The 19,412-nt window shown below is 37.4% G+C and overlaps 1 protein-coding gene across 2 annotated transcripts; it reads right to left on the bottom strand.

Moving 5' to 3' along the window:
• Nucleotides 1–1,144: 1,144 nt before the first annotated feature.
• rasef (RAS and EF-hand domain containing) lies at nucleotides 1,145–19,412 on the bottom strand. Of its 2 annotated transcripts, XM_068311186.1 has the most exons (18): nucleotides 19,229–19,411; nucleotides 18,874–19,067; nucleotides 13,474–13,620; nucleotides 12,853–12,943; nucleotides 11,711–11,806; nucleotides 10,454–10,531; nucleotides 10,234–10,349; nucleotides 9,291–9,359; nucleotides 9,042–9,108; nucleotides 8,535–8,623; nucleotides 7,069–7,366; nucleotides 5,838–5,978; nucleotides 5,253–5,403; nucleotides 4,984–5,065; nucleotides 4,052–4,166; nucleotides 3,277–3,384; nucleotides 3,087–3,163; nucleotides 1,145–2,604 (listed from the first exon to the last, which is right to left on the bottom strand). In XM_068311186.1, exons 2-18 carry the CDS (start codon nucleotides 18,963–18,965, stop codon nucleotides 2,508–2,510), a joined length of 1,914 nt encoding a protein of 637 aa, XP_068167287.1. In that variant the 5' UTR covers nucleotides 18,966–19,067; nucleotides 19,229–19,411; the 3' UTR covers nucleotides 1,145–2,507. The 2 variants fall into 2 exon arrangements, with proteins under 2 accessions (XP_068167287.1, XP_068167286.1); XM_068311185.1 differs by having other exon boundaries at nucleotides 18,874–19,412.

Raw genomic sequence — 19,412 nt, 5'->3', positions numbered from 1 at the left:
GGATTTTAAGTACTTAGGCTCAACAGTCCAGAGCAATGAAGAGTGTGGAAAAGAGGTGAAGAAGCATGTACAGGCAGGATGGAACGGGTGAAGGAAAGTGTCAGGTGTGATGTGTGATAGAAGAGTTTCAGCTAAAATGAAAGTAAAGGTGTACAAAACTGTGGTGAGACCAGAGATGTTGTTTGGTCTAGAGACAGTGTCACTGAGAAGGAGACAGAGCTGGAGGTAGCAGAGATGAAGATGCTGAGGTTCTCTTTGGGAGTGACCAGGATGGATAGCATCAGGAATGAGTACATCAGAGGGACAGCACATGTTAGAGGTTTTGGAGATAAAGTCAGAGAGGCCAGACTGAGATGGTTTGGACATGTCCAGAGGAGAGATAGTGAATATATTGGTAGAAGGATGCTGAGTTTTGAACTGCCAGGCAGGAGGCCTAGAGGAAGACCAAAGAGGAAGTTCATGGATGTAGTGAAAGAGGACATGAAGGTAGTTGGTGTGAGAGAAGAGGATGCAGAAGACAGGGTTAGATGGAGGAAACTGATTCGCTGTGGCGACCCCTGAAGGGAAAAGCTGAAAGGAAAAGAAGATCGACTTTGCTGTTGTCAAGGCATGGACAAGGAAAAACTTAACAAAGTTTAACAAGATCAAAAAAATTAACCTTTTGCAAAATATATATGAATATATTATCTAGTCCTCATTGCCCTTGAGCAAACGGTCAGTGTCTTCTATGTTGGGAACCTCTGGCTCATTGGATTCATATTAAAACCAGTATATTTTATATAAAAATCTTAATTATTATATTACTTGTGTTCATGCAACACTTATTTTAATCCGACGTGAGCCATTCACCAGAAAGTGAAATTTGATGTTGAGTTAAATTATCAAAACAAAAAGATTACAATAAAGTCTGTTTCTGATATTTCAGCAACCTTTTGCACTTTGCAAGTGGTTTGCCAACCTGCCAACACTCATCAAATGAGAAATTTAGCATCCATTATCACAAAAAAATATCAAGATAAAGCTTCAATGATTTATCATGGTCATACCAGTCTTATCATGTTGTGTCATAAACGTTGCTCAACAGACCTTAGTTGCAAATATTATGACTTTACAGTTGTACTCCAAATGACATTTGCAAATAGGGTTATGCAAACATGAGTTTAATATGAGAAGAAATAAATAGTTTAAATACCACATGCATTTTTAGATAAAGAAATATGATGCAGAGGGTCAGGTATGCGATAAAATCACAAACAACTCTCATACGCATGCTTCAAACAAAGTGTTTATACAACGTGGCACCTGAACAAGTCAAAGCAGGAATAAATCTATGTCACTCCTAATAAAAATATGCACACAATAACATTTGGATGAATATTTGTATTATTATCATATACTGTATACTGTACATGCATTTCTTGTTAACCATGCAGCTATACCCACATTGGTGTCTTGTATCTGCTCTGTTTTACAACAGCTGTACTCAAAATCTGAAGTGTAACCCTAAATCTACATGCTACATATAGTACATATACACCTGCTATATATTTTTCTCATATATTTTTCATTTTTTATGATTCTACGTATCAGTTGGATACATAGACCTCTCTCTACATCTACTGAACGTTCATTTCCCATACCTGTTGCTGAAATTACAGTTTAAAGTGTTTACAGTCTTTAAAGCATTTGTGCACAATAAAATTATCTTTTGTATGCAAACAATAAGTCTATAAAACATAGCCATCCTCAGCGGAAAGTCAAACAACAGCACTGTAACACTGTGGAGTAAAAGGATGAAGACCTTGGGTGATATTATGGATTATTTATATTATCACATCGCCAAGATCTGTTGTATATGAAAAAGATGAGTTTCAGCATTTTGAGTTTTAAGTTTTCCCATATATCTCATTTCCTCCAAATCCATGGGTGCAAACAAAAAAAGTTAATCTTCCATTCAGGTCCGAACAAACAAACCCATAAAACCAGTAGGGAGTTTGCATGCATTTTTTATTTATGTCGTGCTCTCAACCTAACAGTATACAACATAATTTTTTGTCTTTTATCACAATCAGTTGTCAGTGATCCTAATGTCCGTTTTCAGCTCCTTCTGTAACATTAGATTTCACTCTCACTGTCTGGGAAAACTTAAAACCAGCATTGTGGAAAGAAGGAATGTAAAAATGTGTAATAGCTTCATAAAAAACATTACTTTCACGTGGCAAGAATTTCTTGAATTCATTTAGTATGGAGAGGGAAGGCTTCACGCTTCAGCTGAAATGCAGACAAATGCATCCTTTTTTAACAACGTACTGATGTTGTGGATCTTCTGCTGTAATCTCATGGCACTCATTTGGTCATTTAATCCATTGAATGTTTGTCATTAATTTGATGCTGATTTGTTCCCCTTCTACACAGATTCTGTGTGGGTTCTGCATTTGTAGTGAGTTTTCCATCGAGGTTAAGTTCATGATAAATCAGACATGGAGGTACGCATTTGCTGAATTTGATCAGTTGCAACAGGAGAAGTTGGTTTTATTTCTGGGAGCATTTAAGCTGGGCAGCGACTGAGTTTTTTCATCATACATAGCCTGTTTGGTTACTTCCCTGTGGAGCGGAAACAAAACAACAGTTCAAAAGCCCACATTGAAACATTTAAAGGGTGATTATTTTAATGAAAGGCAGCAACATATGGCCACCTCGTGGATCAAAAAGTTTCATGACAGCTAACACGGTGAATTCAATACAGCAAACATATACATCTTTATTGTAATGTAAAAGTGTTTAACATCAAGATGCTACATAAAACTGAAAGTTAGTCCTTCTTTTTTCCCCCCACATGTACATGTGACAGAATTTGATTTGCAATAATTTTATTTGTAAAAAAAGTTAACATGACTTATATTAAATTAGAAAAAAAACCCCACAGGGCACCTTTCAAGAACTTTAATCATTCTGTTACATTTTTTAAAAACACCAGAGGGCAGCAAATATCACAAATAGCAGTTTGGCACAGAGAGAATTTGTCCCAACACTTCTTCGTAATCAAGTATTTTTGTCAGCTGTTGACTGAAATAGTCGTGTCTCACCTGGCCAGGTGCAGAGTAGCCTCCAGGGTGTTGGAGCCATCTTTGGCACTAGTTTCACAGAACAGAGTGTTGTATGTCTGTTGCATGAAGATAACAAATTATGTTAATATATCATTTAGTAAAGCCATTACCGAGTGATGCATCATGACCTAGATATATATTGGGGTTAATATTTGTATTTTGTCATTACCATAGCCAGTTTTTCTCCATAGCTGGTAGGAACACAGTTAACTCCATCTTGTCTTAGATCACACTTGTTACCAACAAGCATGATGGGAATATCCTCCTGGGACACATCCTGATATAAAGAAAAATTAAAATTAAAAATATGTTGAAAACAGGAATGAATTAAATGAGTGCTTTATGTGTTAAATACATGGCGATTATCAAATAGATAATGTGTTGAATGAATAAAAAAAATTGGCATTACAATTAACAGTGTATCAATCAGAGATTAGTAATTTATGAGCTGCAAAAACACTGTGGAATAAATAGGAAAACTTCTAAATTTGAATAACATCCATGTATCAGTTACTTCACTTACAGTAGTATACAACCTTGAAATCCCAAATCTCTGAAAAATTTTTTTTTAAGTAATGCTGTTACTGCTCACTGTGAACAATGTATGTAATGGGTATCGTATCAAACCATATGTAATAGAAAGTGCACAGATAAAAAGTCACAGAAATGTCTACAGAAAACACAACACAACACAACACAACACATAAATGCAATATACATTCAACACTTACATATCTGTTGCATGTAAAAAGGGAAAGAGGATCACTTAGTTTAATACTTTTTAACAGGTTAACAGGACAATGAGTTTATTAATGTGCGAAACTAACACTATCAATGTATGTTATATATGTTAGAGAAAAATTTGATTCTTTCCACCTTCAAGATATTCTGCTGAGTTTTAGTGGTTGTCAATAATGTCTTAAAGGAGGAGACTGGTGGCTCACCTCAATCATGTCCACCCATTCTCTGACATTAAGGAAACTCTTCTCACAGCTGACATCATACAGCAGCAACACGCCGTCCGCCCGACGGAAATAAGACTTAGCAATGCTGCGAAACCTGACAGAAGGAAGTGGTTCAGATACACACAGACATACAGTTTACACTATACCCCTTGTTTAAACAGTATTGGTTTTGAACATGATTTTAATCTTTACAAATCCCATTCAAGAGGTAATTAGCTTGATTTGTATAATATTTCTGTAAATTGATACAAAACAGGTGTAGATCTAGAGGTGGATCCAAGGGCAGGGCAGAGCAGCGTTGACCTTAGCTGAAATGTGATTGGCCGTTGAGGTGCGCCAAGCACTCATTCATTCATTCATTCATTCATAGTGATGCCTGTTCATATCATGTGGGAGGGAAGCTTACAATGGAAGAATTCTCATGTTTCTGATTTTGATATAACTGGATATCAATTCCTTTCAGACTTGTGAGATTAGTAAATATTTAGAGTCAGAGATTTGAAATTAAAAGTACAATTTTGACTTTTACAGACTTCAAAAACAAAATCGCCTTTTTAGACTGCGTGTCAAAATAACCTATGTCAATTTACAAAATTTATGTAAAATATACCTAATTATGTTTGTCTTTTCCTAAAGCTATTCAGCCAATGGCAAAGATGGAAAGAAATGTACATAGATCTTTCTCAGTAAATAAATATGCATAGATCTTGGGCGTACATATACAGTATACTGTATGTGGTCCTGCTGTGTAAAATGTGGTCTCTTTGCGTCCAATGAGTACTGTATACAAAAAAGCTAGATCTTTTTCAGGTTTAAAGTAACATACAATACATATCAGATTAAACTGTGAAATATCAGCTCTACAAAGAATTTATTAAAAACCTCTCATGCTTGCCAACATCACCACACACCTCTCTTGTCCTGCTGTGTCCCATAACTGTAGTAAAACAGGCTCTCCATCCACAATTAGTGTCTTCATGTGGAAATCCACACCTGAACACAGGAACAAAAAAAACCCTTTCTGTTAAACCACTAAGCCGGTAAAGGAAAAGAAAAATTAAAATATTAAGAAGTTAACGCCAAGTGTTTGCATCTGATCCGGCAGACAGATCAACTTAAGCTTGGTTTGAAAGAGAAAAATAATTTTATGTCAGCTGAAGGCTGACTTTCTCTCACTCACCCAGTGTAGCACTAGAGCCTAATCTGAATTCGTTCTTGCAGAGGCGCAGCAAAAAACTGGACTTTCCCACAGCTGCATCTCCAGCCAATACGATCCTGTAAGCTTTCTCTGATGTCATGTAACCCAGGTTAGTGCTGTCCTTGTCCTCCTTCTGGGGAGGCCAGGTGAAGATAAGGATGAGTGAAGCACCCATGAAGCACTGATAATGTCTGATATTTACTCTCTGCATATTTCAGCATGTTGAACATATTTTTATCGACAGGAGTATTTTGCTGTGCATCATCAGTTCTATTTAAGGAAATTAGAAAAGGCATTTATAGCTCAGGTTGTAAACAGATACTTAAACTCCATTAGTAAATATGACTTCATAAAGACAGCCATTGAGTTTACTAAACTAAGTAAAAGGGGTGCACTTTTTGTTCTGAGGAATGAATTAAATTTACCTGAAGTAAATGACTTATGAAATTTTGACGGTTGATTTTCAAAATGTACGTTTTGAACTTTGTCATGCTTTGGACAAATGAATTAATAACACATTCTATTACGTACTCTCTGCTTTGCCTTATCCTCCTCATTCTCTCTTACCTTAACACTGATAGCACTGAGGGCCTTTCTAGTAGTTGGAGCCGGGGGTTTGGGCACACTAATGGATTCGACTGGCTTCCAGTCCAACACTGAGGTGCTGTCTGACCCGAACAACGATTCCCCATCCTGTGTCTCTGCTTGCTGTGATGTAAAAACAACACCAAGCATTGTATCATATTGATTGTGTACAAACAAAATCTATTCTGACACAGAATCCACGCTAATGTAGCTGTCATGTAGTTGTGAACATGATTACCCCTCCCTAAAAAATCAAAAACAAATAAAGAAAAAAATATTTGTGTAGAAAAATGAAATATTCTTCAAATAAGGTTTTCTATTGCTGACACTCTCAGAATGGTAATTTATGTTTGTTGATCTATCTGAAATCTGACATTTATGATTCAGATGAACCCTATATCCCAACAATAACCCTATGGATATTTCTGGTCTTCTGACTTAATCTCAAGTTTGTGGTTTAGAGTTAAATTAGAGTTAAATAAATGGTATCCATCATACCTGAATACCTGATAGGTATTAGTTTCTCTGTCTAACTTGGCCAATATTTTTAACAGTAGTTCCAATCACTTGTGGTGTCCCACAAAGCTCCATTTTAGACATAATCCTTTTTTCATTATACAGTAGCACCTTCAGATATGAGTTTAATTTATTCGATGATTGACCTCAGAAGTCAAACTACTCATATCTCAAACAAATTTTTCCTATCAAAGATAACTAAAATAATTTTAATTTGTTCTAGCCTTGTAAAAAAGCCTCAAACCCCTTTAAGTTATTAAAAACACATTTTTTATCAACCAATAGACATTCATACTCTTGTGCATAATTCATTACATATAAGTTATGTAAACAATGATTAAGTATGAACTTTTCTTGTACTGTATATCAAACAAAACTATGGACTGGGTGACGACTCCTATCTCAAACAACTTGTATGACGAGTCCCTCGTATGTCCAGGTTCTATTGAATATGCTGTCCTTGGGGCCAGTTTTCAAAATAAACGATATTCTTTTCATTGTTTGCTGATGGCATTCAAATAAATCTGTCCTCAACATTGACCTCCCTCCACTGGCTTCCAGTACATCCCCCCGCTGCCACGATCGCACAAATTTCCCCACTGTGGGACAATAAAGGATTATCTTATCTCTTATCTTAAACTAAAGCTGGTGAACAACAGTCTATCTGATAGGTGAACGTGTGATTTTATAGTCTCACCTCAGTGTCAGAGTTTTCTCCCATCATGCTGTGATTGTTTTCATCCTGCTCTTTCGTCTTAACCCTCTCATCCACTTCATCTTCATCCTGACCTTTGACATCATGCTCTGAGTCATAGCCCCCATGTGAACCTCTGAGTGTTGACAGACCACTGTCCATATAGATCTCGGGTAGGCTATCCTCCTCACACTCACTGCTGTGTCTGCGCCTCAGGCCAGGGTCACACATGGCCAAAGCCAGAGTGTCACAGCTGGGCCGGCGGCTGTACAGAGGGTAGTCATCCATACGCTGGCAGAACCTGAGGAAAAGGTCAGGGTAAACCAGTGATTCTCAAATGCTGCCTGTTAACGCCCTCTGAGAAGGAAGTGTACGTGTGCATATGCACTCAGTGAAAAAAACTGCACATCACAGCAGAGGAGTAAATACTATCTGCATAGGCTCTATTAACTACCGTTAAAGGCACATTACATGTAGATGTGAAAGCAATTACACTTTATTCTGCTATGTCAATGAAAAAGCTAACAGTAGTTCTGCCACGCATATTCACCGGGGTTGCACGCAGCCCCCTCAGGCACCCACTACTTGAGAATCACTGGATTTATCTGAGACATATCCCACAAGGGCTGATTCTGAGAAACAACAAAAAGCCCGATGTAGCTAGTTAGTCCAAGTGTTTATTCTATCGCCAGGATTGTGTTTCTATAACGGACCCTTTAGCAGCATTAAACAGTGAACATACTGATTTTTGACTTTTTTTTTTAATCTCCAAAAGAGCTCCACCAACTACCATCTACATTTATCTAAATGTATATATTTTGTTTTTAGAATGTATTTATCTTGTTTTGCAAAGTGAGCAATTTTAAGAGCACATGGATTTGCATCTAATTGTACACTAAAATGCTTTATTCAGAGAGTTACCCATTATAAGTTAGTTGTGTCCTTGTTATTCTGACGTCAACTTCTTCACATTCCCAGTCTTTATCACAGAGACGATAAACCTAGATAGGTTGCGTCACCGTGATAAAGACTGGGGAAATGTGTGCTTAAATTGCTAAGCTTGGGAAGAATTCAAAATAAATATCTCAGAGTGCATTCAATGTTTACTTTAGTATTTTGCAAACACAGAGAGGTGTTCTAGGAAATAAACCCCAAGCATAAGAATTAATGTTTGATGTTAGTCATCTACTTACAAAATGACGAGTCTGAAATAAAAATGCACCTGTTTAACCATAAATGTATTAATGCAATGAAAAATAATAAAAACGGTCGGACTAGGTTTCACATATTTCACACTCAGTTTGTGAAAGTTGTTGTTTCCAAAATGCAGAAATAAAATCCTTAGCAAAATAATCAGAAATAGAGGATGTTGAAAGTGCTGCACTATGACCCCTGGGCAGAAAGCATGGGACTATGTAGATGGATATAAAAGCATAGCATGGACAGTCTGCATTGTTTGATGGTCTTACCTATCCATCAGTGCATAAGGTGATGTGTAGCAGATACTTTTACTTCTGCTTCTTTCCTTTATGTCTAGTTGTGAGCTCCCACTCCCAGACTGAAACACATATCATTTATATAATTACCAGTACAGTACACCTCTGCACAGGAAGCCCTTATGTACTGAGAATAGAGCATGTGCTGTGACACACTCACACACACACACAAACACACACACACACACACACACACACACACACACACACACACACACACACACACACACACACACACACACACACACACACACACACACAGACACACACACACACACACACAGAGTTAATACATATACACATAAAGCTGATTCATATATATACATCATCACAGATACATATATAGGTAATTGATAATTTATATAGTGATGCACAGAAAAGCGACCCAAAAATGTATTAAATATGAAAAGCGCTGAACCATTGAAACATGATTTTAAGCCTCTTGCAATCTGTATTCTTAATTGAACTGTGCACCTTTACCTTTGTGATCTTCTCCAGAGCTGCTCTTAAACCATCGTTGGTGTCATGGAGCTTCCTGTTAGCTAACCTTTGCCACACACACACACACACACACACACACACACGCACACACACACACACACACACACACACACACACACACACACACACACACACACACACACACACACACACACACACAGTATAAATCTATTCATTTTCAGGTTCATCTACAATTTTATTTTCTCTTCTTTATGACATCTGTCTTACTGTAAAATCTCAATCTGGCTTTCCAGAATGTCTCGCTCATCAGAGAAGTGTTTCATGAGCTCCTCATCTCTGTAAGATAAACAGCCATAAAATGTTAGTGAATAAATATTAACCTAAAAATCACAGTGATGAAACCTTCAACTAACTTGAGTAAAAATGTGTTCCTAAAACCACAGAGAACTTTGTGCACATACATTTAAACAAACATACATCATGAGGGTTAAATTCAAATTATTAAATCATGATGAAGTTGAAAACTGACAATTAACAGAAAGAGATATACATGTACCAATATATTCAGCTGATCTATTCAAAGTTATCAATCCTAATTTGTGATTAGACAAATAAACTCAGACAACGTAGACGCCATCACTGAGATTATCTTAGAAATAAAGGCTTGTTGTAATGCTGCTTCGGTTGCTAAGCAACGCTTTGGAAGGACATATTGTGTGTGAAGTCATTCCAGGATATCCTGTTTCAGTTGTGAAAAAAAGAAAACCCTTCTGGGAACGAACGTCAGTCAGTCAGTCAGTGGGGGCAGTGCCTTCATCTCTGTCTCTGCCACTCAACTTTAACAGAAGCAAACTGGGGTCAGATATTGATTCTCCTGGTTTTTTCCAGAACTTACAGGCATTTTTTGATGTACGTACACAATTTAGAGCTACATCAGATGTATAACAGAGCACATAGGGATTATTCTCAAATTCCATTTCATCTTTAAGAAAGGAGAGAAAACCTGCTCTGCAACTACAAGTACGTTTTGCCTATTTTGCATTGAATCTAATATGTCCAGATTAGACTGCATTTCACATCAATGTCTTGCAAAAACAGACAAGAAAGAGAAACTGAATGAGATGCCAGCTAAATTTGAAAATAAAAATTAATAAAAACATAATTTCAACACATAAGGAAACATCACTAGATCAAATTATAATACAGTCACCGTTCAGAACTGATGCTCTGATCAGTCAGCTCTGTCTTCAGTGAGTCCATCTCACTGTGCAAACAAGCAACTTTGGTCTGGGATTTCATCAGCTCTTGTTTTAATCGCTGGTTTTCCTTTAGAAAGGAAGAGGACATATGGATTAAATGAATGTGATATAAACTGGAAGGAGATGAAATGACAGGAACATTCTTTTCATCATGGATGCACTGAAGCTCACCAGCGTTAGCTCATTGATCTTCTTCTTCAATGCGGGGCTCTCATTATTCACAGTAATGCTTTTGTACTTCTCCTCTATCTGATGGAATAGTTCACACACTCAGACAACTCATGCTGTTGTTGTTTAACAGTACATTTTGTACACTTAGACACAAAATCACAAAAAACATTTTGGTTTAATTTGGCATTTTCCACTGAATGCCACTGATATTTGTGTTTCCATGAGGTGGAAAAGATAAATTAGTTCTGTTTGAACTTCTTGCTTTATGAGTGAGTCTTGTCAACAAGGGCTGCTCCTTAAATTATATAGCTGAAACTTTTTCACAAACAGCAAAGGGTGCTTTGCATTTTCATTAAAAAAGAACAACCGTAGGCTTCTGCGACCCATGACAGCGGATGAAGTGGGAAATGACGGTGAATGAATGAGTGAACCGTAGGCTCCTCATACTGAACCCACAGGTCACGTCATTTCAGATAAACAGTGCAACAGCGAGTTTGTCAATGCCTTCATCAAGATTAGATTGTTTTGTTCTGGATATTTTTTTAAGGGACTACATTGGTAGATAAATATTTGGTTTCATATATTAAATACAAGGACAAACCACAAATATCAGCAGCCAAGTTTAATCAAACTAAACCTGAATACACCTTCAAAAAGTTAACCACAGGGTTCTCACAAAAATCATGGATCCACCTCTTGATCGAGATCCACTCCATCATCAAATGGTCACTTCTGTGACACATGAACTATGCTTCACTTCTAAAAATCTGTTAAGACGTTTAAGCATAACTCACATAGCAGTTAAAAAGTCCTATCTTGTAATATCCATAAACCTCTTAAACCTGCTTCTTTATTTGGATCCACTCTTAAATGCTTTGTTGATTTCAACCCAACCCTTCAACTGTGTTTCATCAAAATCTGGTACTAAATGCATAAATATAACGAAAAATGCTCAATCTATTAATGTTTAATTACAGTAAATGGAAAATCCTGATATCACCCTTATAGCCAGGTTCACTTTAAAATACTGTATAATGTAAAGATCTTCTCTACCACATGCAGTCTTTTCGTAATTCCGCTAACAATTAGGCTGAGCTATTACTCAACAAACAATTCATGGCTCAGATCTTTCTTGGCAGGCTTGATGTTCATTCATTTAAGACTTTGGTGCCTAAACAGTGAGAATTGTAAATATGACTATAATAATCTGTTTTCACCTCTGGGTGCATTTAAGTAAAAGTTGAGAGAAACATTTACCATCTGCATCCTCTGGATCTTACATTGCAGCTCACACACTTCTGTTTCATAACTTCTTCGTAATTCATTCAGTGCAGCCTCTGCCCGCTTCTTCTCCTGCTCAAAGTCAAAGACACGTGTGAACACGAACACATGCCCAAAAAACATTTGCATTAAGAGAATGACATGTAAATATAGTACGTGTGTGTTTGCTGTCCTCACACATCATTCCTGTCACTGTGACACACACTAATCTCTAATGATTTGGTTATGGTTTGGAACCAGAGTTGAAGGCCTCCATTAAAGGTGCCAGAACATCACTGTGTGCAGAAACAGCCCAGTGTGAGAGAACACAGATGAGTGCCCTCCATTCCTGTGTGCTTTTCTTACACTAAATAAACAGCAGCTCCTGACCAAGCTGAGTCAAGTTTATGTAAAGAAAAAAAAAAAAAAAGGAAAGAATTCATGTTCCCACAAGCACATCAGGACTACAGATAAAGTTCAATGAATGCAAGTTAAATAAAGACGACAGTCTGACCAGTAAGTGATATGCACCATTCTGTCACTGAGTTGGTGTTTTATCATGGAAGACTAAATATTCTTATCAAGTCTTTCCATTCTGGTAAGTGCTAAATGAATTTCTAATGTCTTAGAAAAATGATCCAACCTGATGGGAAAGCTAGAAAATAGAAACCAGAAATTAAAAAAAACGTAATAAAAAAATACATCAAAAGTAATATGTACATTATGATGCCAAACCTAAATGTGATTGATCTCATTGTAAATTTACAGACAGGAATCAGCGTGAAGTTTAAAAAAAATGTTCTAACTCAGTCACTGTTCAGGTTGGTTACATTTTAATGACGCATTATCAGCAGCCTTATCTTTAATAAAGTCTTATTTTCATCCACCCATTCTCATCCTGTGCAGCCGTATCATTTAATCACTAGAGGTCAAGCATGACACAGTGCCTTGGATCCGTCTGCTGGTATCACACTGATCAGCAGGCATGTCAGAGCCTGAAGCTGATTTTCAGCCGTTTATTTGACATAAGAGAAGGGATGAACAAACACAAGTCCAGAAAATTGAAGATTTAGAATTTGTGTTTTTTTCTGTTTTAGGGAGTCTTAGTTTACTGTTTGTGTTTTATGAACTTATCTCACCTGATCTCGTGTTTTCCTCTCAGTTGTATGGATGCGTTGATCCATCTCCTCCTCCATTTCACTGAGCTGCATTGATGCTTGGTCCTGCGCTCTGTGAAATAATATTAAGAAATAACCAATAAACATGAATTAAGAGATCTTACAGGGTTAGAAGTAGGCAACTGATTCACTGTGGTGACCCCTGAAAGGAAAAGCCAAAAGGAGAAGCAGACGTTCTCATTTAAGCATCATCTCGGCTCTGCAGACCTTTTGTATCAAAATGTTCAACTAAAAATGTTTTTTTCCAAAGCATTTCTTTCCTAGAATTGATCTCAGACCTAATATTTTCTGGAGACAACCTTATTGTTGATGATCCCAGCCTTTCATCCTCTAAGTAAAGCTTTACTTTTCATCATACTTGTGCAGGAACTCATGATGAGTATCACCTTGACTTGGTACATACATCATACAAACACACAGCATGGCAGTGACTCTTCTGTCATGTAAAGACTTTCAGATGAGCTTGTTCATTCATACCTGCCTGCTCTATACTGTATTACACTCTCAGACAAAAGACTGCAGCACCTTTACATCACAACCAATATAAGAGAATAAGTGAGCGCTTGTGTGTGCTTTTCTCACCTTTTGATAGCCAGGGCCAGGTTCTCCATCTCTGAGTTCTGCTGTTTGATCTCTTTGACGAAGTTTATAATGACTTTCTCTAGTTGAGGAATCAGTCTGGGCTCATTGAGAGTGATGTTCTGGTACAATGCAGCTGCTTGTTCATTTCTTGAAGGCAAACAGGAAATTATATCAATTGTTGTTCTCCTGATAAAATTTTAACAATTTTAATATTAACTCAAGAAAAATGATCAATCATCTCTGAACTGTTTAACAGGTATGAAGTTTAATTAGATCCAGTCAGAAACTCAATTAAAATTACTTTACTATATCAGATTTTAATTATCTGAAGTTCAAAATAACAGATTTACATTTACATGAATTCAATTTGAACCTAACCATGGCTGGTTTAACTAAGCACACTTGAAACATAGGAACAACTAGTCTTTCTCTGTTTAAAAATTATTAAATACACATCAGAGCATCTCTAAAACTGACTCATCAGAAAGATATATCCAATTTCTTCAATTCAAATATCCAAGCTAACCATATACGGCCTACGTAGTTAGGCTAGCTTGAACTTCTACCACAGTGGTATTTGGTATATTTTCTCAAATTTGGAATTATTTCATCAAAACCATTTGAAAAGTATACATTCTAATTGTTAATTTCTCGACTGCACCAGAGGATAACTAAACAAAAACCAAAAAGAGACAAATAACACAACATTCTGTTCAGAAAATATAGTCATTACACAATTATGCTCATAAAGCATCTTGTGAACCAGTGTTTATTGTCTCTGTGCATGTGTGTGTGTGTGTGTGTGTGTGTGTGTGTGTGTGTGTGTGTGTGTGTGTGTGTGTGTGTGTGTGTGTGTGTGTGTGTGTGTGTGTGTGTGTGTGTGTGCGTGCGTGTGTGTCTGTGAGAGTTTGCTTTCTGACAGGGTGGACTGGCTGTGCTACTAAAGTATATAGACACAGCTTCCCATCTATCACTGCCTCATTGTGACACACAGACACAGACACACGCACGCACGCACGCACGCACACACACACACACACACAGATTACTTCTTTGCCACAGAGTGACACAAACTGGTCATGACAGGAATACACACACTGATTAGCACAAATTGAAACTGTTTTGATATGATCAGGTGATCGAGGTCTCAGTCAAAGGAAACTAGCGTCTGTGATGGATTTGAAACAATACTGAGTGGTTAAAATATTACAAATATTTATTTACTGACACAAAACCCACAAACACTTAAATTCTGAAACAGCTGCAAGATAAGGGAGATGAGATCAGGCTGTGAATGTTTAAAACATTATATCCACAATTATAACTTGACCGCAGTCCAAGACGATGGAAATCTGCCACATCATCACTAATCACTCTCACAATGCTGAAGAAAGTGGAAAAACCCGTACAGAATCTGAATTTATAACTGATATAAATGTAATCGAAATTATGTACTTAAGATCCATTCCTACACAAACGTTTATGAAAAAACATATACATATTTATGAAATATCTCTCAATAGACAATAGTGGGAATTAACATGAAATTCTTAAAATATCCTTGTTTAAAAATGCTGGATGTCAAAAATATTTCTCAAGCATTTAAAAACCAACCCAAATGGAGAAAACATGGAGCATCTTGTGAATTTTTTGTGTAGAGGGGGACAAAACTTTTATTTTCAGATTAGCAAATGAGACTGATTACTTCTGCTTCACTCAGGAATAGAAATATAATTGATTTTGTGTTCTTGATACTATCATATCTACACAAACCATCCTTTCATGTCTTGGAAAAACAGAAACTTGTTTAGAAGTGACCTCTTTCTGTCAAAATGCCGTTTGTCAGCTGACTGTTCTAACAGTGACAGTATCTGCTTGAAGATAAGAGTGTACTCAGCAAATGGCACCGCTGTGGCAATCAATGTTATAGTGACACGAAAGAGCAGCAAAACAGCAGCATGAGGATGAGTCTCATGTCTGGCCTGAAGCCTCAAACAAACACACACACACACATACACATACACACACATGCACAAAACCACGAGTGCACTTAACAGTGTTTGAATGTTTGAAAATTCCCTTGCAATTTGTTTGATTACATTGGAAACTTTTGGGTGAAACAAAATGATCAAGGTTTTGAAACTGACTCATTATTAAATGCTTTTAATCATCGTCGAAATAGTATCAGTTGTTAAAACTGGTCGTATTCTAAAGCACATTTACACAGGACTGTCGGGTGATAGGCAAAAGTTTCATCAGTAGGAAAAAGAGTAAGTAAAGAAATATGAAACGATACAGTTAAGAAGTTGATTAAATAATTATAGATATCAAACTGTGTATCTGAGTCACAGCTCAGGTGTCCTGTTTGTCATCTTGACAGTAAATTGTTCCTCTTCTGAAAAAAAAAAAATCATGAAAGATGTAAAACATAAATGACTCAAAGTGAGGCTAAGGCTTACATAGTAAACAAACATCTAGGAACTAGATGGACCTGAAAGACAAAATCCAGTCTCCCTGAGTTACAGAGAAAGACAAATATGTTTGAGTTTGCAAAAACTAACAAGCAAAAGTTGTACAAATGTCGAAAGAATGACAGTTGAACTTCACAAAATAATGTTTCAATTTTGTTTTCTGGAGTCATTTGGTTTAACTACATAAAGAATAAAATTATTCTGTAAAATAATATTTCAGTTTTGTGTTGTTCAACCAAATGATTTTAAACTATGATTCAAGACTAAAGACTAAAGACTTATCATGTGGCAGTAGGGCACAATTTTATTTTAGAAAGTCCGGAGGAGGTTCTCTTTTCTGATTTCAGAGCTATACTAGTCAGCTCAAAAATTCAAAACTAGTGTAGAAATATTTTAAATATTTGAGTATTACTTGTTCATGTAAAAGAAGAACATTTATTTTACAGTGAAAGCCTTAAAATAATAATGGGATCAACTTTACAAAAATTTTTGAAAACTACAATACAAAAAAATGTCACTTAGCTGAGCCAAATATTATGAATCACAATACAGCATTTAACCTTTCAGTGTGTCTCCATCACTGTGGATGGTATAGCTTAGCTTCAACTGGCTCTTCCTGAGTCCAGTTAAGGGTCAATAGGTGACAAATATTATGTGGGGAAATTTATGTGAGGAAAGTATTCATACGTATCTGTTCATACGTATGAGTATTCCCTCACATCTCCACAAAACAATTTAAAATGTTGAACAGCAGCCCCAAAATGAGCTGGCATCTCATCAGGGGTGTATCCTACCTTTCACCCATAACCAGCTGAGAAAAGCTGGTTGAGTATTGTTTATAAACTGTTTATATTTTAATTTTATACTGTTTATATTTTAATTTAATACTGTTTATATTTTAGTTAGTTTAGTATATACGTCCTGTTAGTGCTGCATGTGTCTGTTAGTGTAATGTATGTCTAGTGGTATGTCCTGTGATGTCAGTGTTTCCTTTTCTCCTGGTGTTTATCCAGTATTATTCGTTATGTAATGCCTGAGCAGTGGATATATACAATTTCCTCCGGGATTAATACAGTATGTATGTATGTATGTATGTATGTATGTATGTATGTATGTATGTATGTATGTATGTATGTATGTATGTATGTATGTATGTATGTATCTATCTATCTATCTATCTATCTATCTATCTATCTATCTATCTATCTATCTATCTATCTATCTATCTATCTATCTATCTATCTAAGATCTGTGACCTGTAAGGTGAGTAAGTGTGAGGGAAATGGATGGATGGGTGGATGGATGGATGGATAAAAACACACAGATCCAAAACCGTTGATGAGATTACCTTTTTTTCTAGTCAAAAACAAGATCAAAGCTAGCTCGTATCAAATTATCAATTATTTATTTAAATACTGAAACCAACTGTTATTCACAGACAGCGCAAATAATTCTCATGGAATTCATTAAATGGGTGTGAATGGATCTCATTGATTAACTTATTTTTATCCAATTCTGGACAAGAAAAACCCAAATTTCACTTTATTGTGTGTATATTAAGTGACATGAAACCCTAGCTGCCTCAAAGGGTACCAGCAATCCTCAAATGAATGCTGATGGGTCAGTTAAGGATTTACGTAGTGCTAAATGAGATGAGACACACTTTCTTGAAGGCATCCAGAGTTTGCAGACATTTCTGAATAGACTTTGAATAAATGTCTAAAGGATGAAAGGGATGGTCTTTCTTTTTGACAGTCAGATTGACAGTGAATACATAAATATTCCATCAACTATAGATGACCTTCTTCCATTGCTCCAGAATCCAATTTTTATGCTCCCCAGCAAATTGAAGCCTCACTGATTAGTGGGTTTCTTCAGGCTACACAGCTGTGTGGTCCCAATCCGTTGAGTTTCCTTCACATTGTGCATGTGGAAATGCTCTTACATTCTCTTCTTTCACTATTAAACATAGCTCTGACTTCTACTGTTGTTTTTCTTTGATTTCACCAAACGTTGAAATGATTGCCGATCAAGATCATTTAGCATATTTATCTGGCCATGTACCTTCCTTGAAGACAATGGGTCCCCACTTTCCTTCCAGTTTTTAATGATGCATTGGACAGACTAACATCTTTTCCACAACCGCCGGACAGGATTGTTTAGAGAAGCAACTCATTTTGCCAGTTTGGCTTAAATAATCTGAAAGATGACCATGCAGTAATTATCCAATAAACTCATATCTATTTGATTAGTTAAATCTAAGTGGCGACTTTATAAATTTTTTGGGGGGTCGGGCAGTGTATAGTTATCATTGAGTGCCATGGAAACACGTTGATGTGTTTTCATGCTGACACTGGTTTGCTAGTGTGAACATAGTACTGAGGTACCATATTGATTCAATATGAATAGATACTGACTCTATCAAGCCGATGCCCTGAAATTTTACATTTTTCTTTACTGTAAATGAAGCCTGTGATCCATCCTTCCATCCAACCATCCATCCATCCACTCATCCACTCATCCATCCATCCATCTTCTCTGAGTCGTTTACCCGCTTTGGGGGTCAAGGGTCTGCTGGAGCCTATCCCAACAGGCTACTGGACAGAGGCAGGGAACACAGTCAGAGGAGGGGGAGCGTGTTTAACATGTGTAATCACACAGCTACCACAACAAACACTGTGTGTGTGTGTGTGTGTGTGTGTGTGTGCACGCGTGTGTTTCTATGTGAAAGTCACGGTACTTCGGTGTTCAAACATGGATTGGAAAAAAAAAAACTTTACTGTAAAATTGCGTGAATTTCCAAGCGATCTTAACTTTACTGGGTTCGAGCGTCGTGTCGTGTAATAATCGTACAGTATTTCCAGTAAGTTAACTGATCTGTATTCTAGGGGAGGCCTAACAGTGACTGCAGACAGGTGTGCGCCCTCACCTGGGGATGAATTTAGCCTGCTCGCCCATCCTCCGCTCAAAGTTCTCCCACGCAGCGGAACCGTCACCTCCGTCTGGCTCCATGACCTCCATGTGGCGATCGTGGAATCCACTGATGAACTCTCGCAGCGTGACAGTTCCGTCCTGGTCGACGTCCAATCGGTTAAATATCCTGCCGGCCTCGACGGTCGACACCTGCAAACCGGCACAGATGGTGAGAAAGTCGCTCCTCTCGATCCGCCCCGAGTCGTCCACGTCGTGCGTGTGGAAGAGTGAGCGCAGCCCTCCCCGTCCCTCCGCGCTCATCCCCCGATGGAGGGATGTGTCCGGCTGCAGAAACAAAGGCGTCTCACTACCTCCCACTGAGTCCAGCAGCGCAGCTGTCAGCAGCCGGTTCTCCAGACTACTGCACACTGCAGGGGAAACGTCGAACTTCCACAACTGTTCGCTGCGCGTCTCCAGCTGTTACGCATTCTGAAGGCGTTAATCCTGTTAATCCGTGTGTGTGTCGGTCCTGACCGGATGATTTAGCCCAATGAT

The sequence above is a fragment of the Antennarius striatus genome, chromosome 3 (assembly GCF_040054535.1).
Source record: "Antennarius striatus isolate MH-2024 chromosome 3, ASM4005453v1, whole genome shotgun sequence".
NCBI classification, from domain to species: domain Eukaryota; kingdom Metazoa; phylum Chordata; class Actinopteri; order Lophiiformes; family Antennariidae; genus Antennarius; species Antennarius striatus.
Note: the sequence above shows the minus strand (reverse complement) of the source record. Positions and strands in the feature narration are given on the sequence as shown.

Bases quoted from the DNA above. Each gene is read 5' to 3' on its own strand.
- rasef (XM_068311185.1), bottom strand. From the start codon at position 19,178: ATGAGCGCGGAGGGACGGGGAGGGCTGCGCTCACTCTTCCACACGCAC. The intron at 13,621-18,873 runs GTGAGGGCGCAC...TTTGCCTTCAAG, and splicing joins CAGGCTAAATTCATCCCCAG to AAATGAACAAGCAGCTGCAT. The intron at 12,944-13,473 runs GTGAGAAAAGCA...ATTATTTCACAG, and splicing joins CTGGCCCTGGCTATCAAAAG to AGCGCAGGACCAAGCATCAA.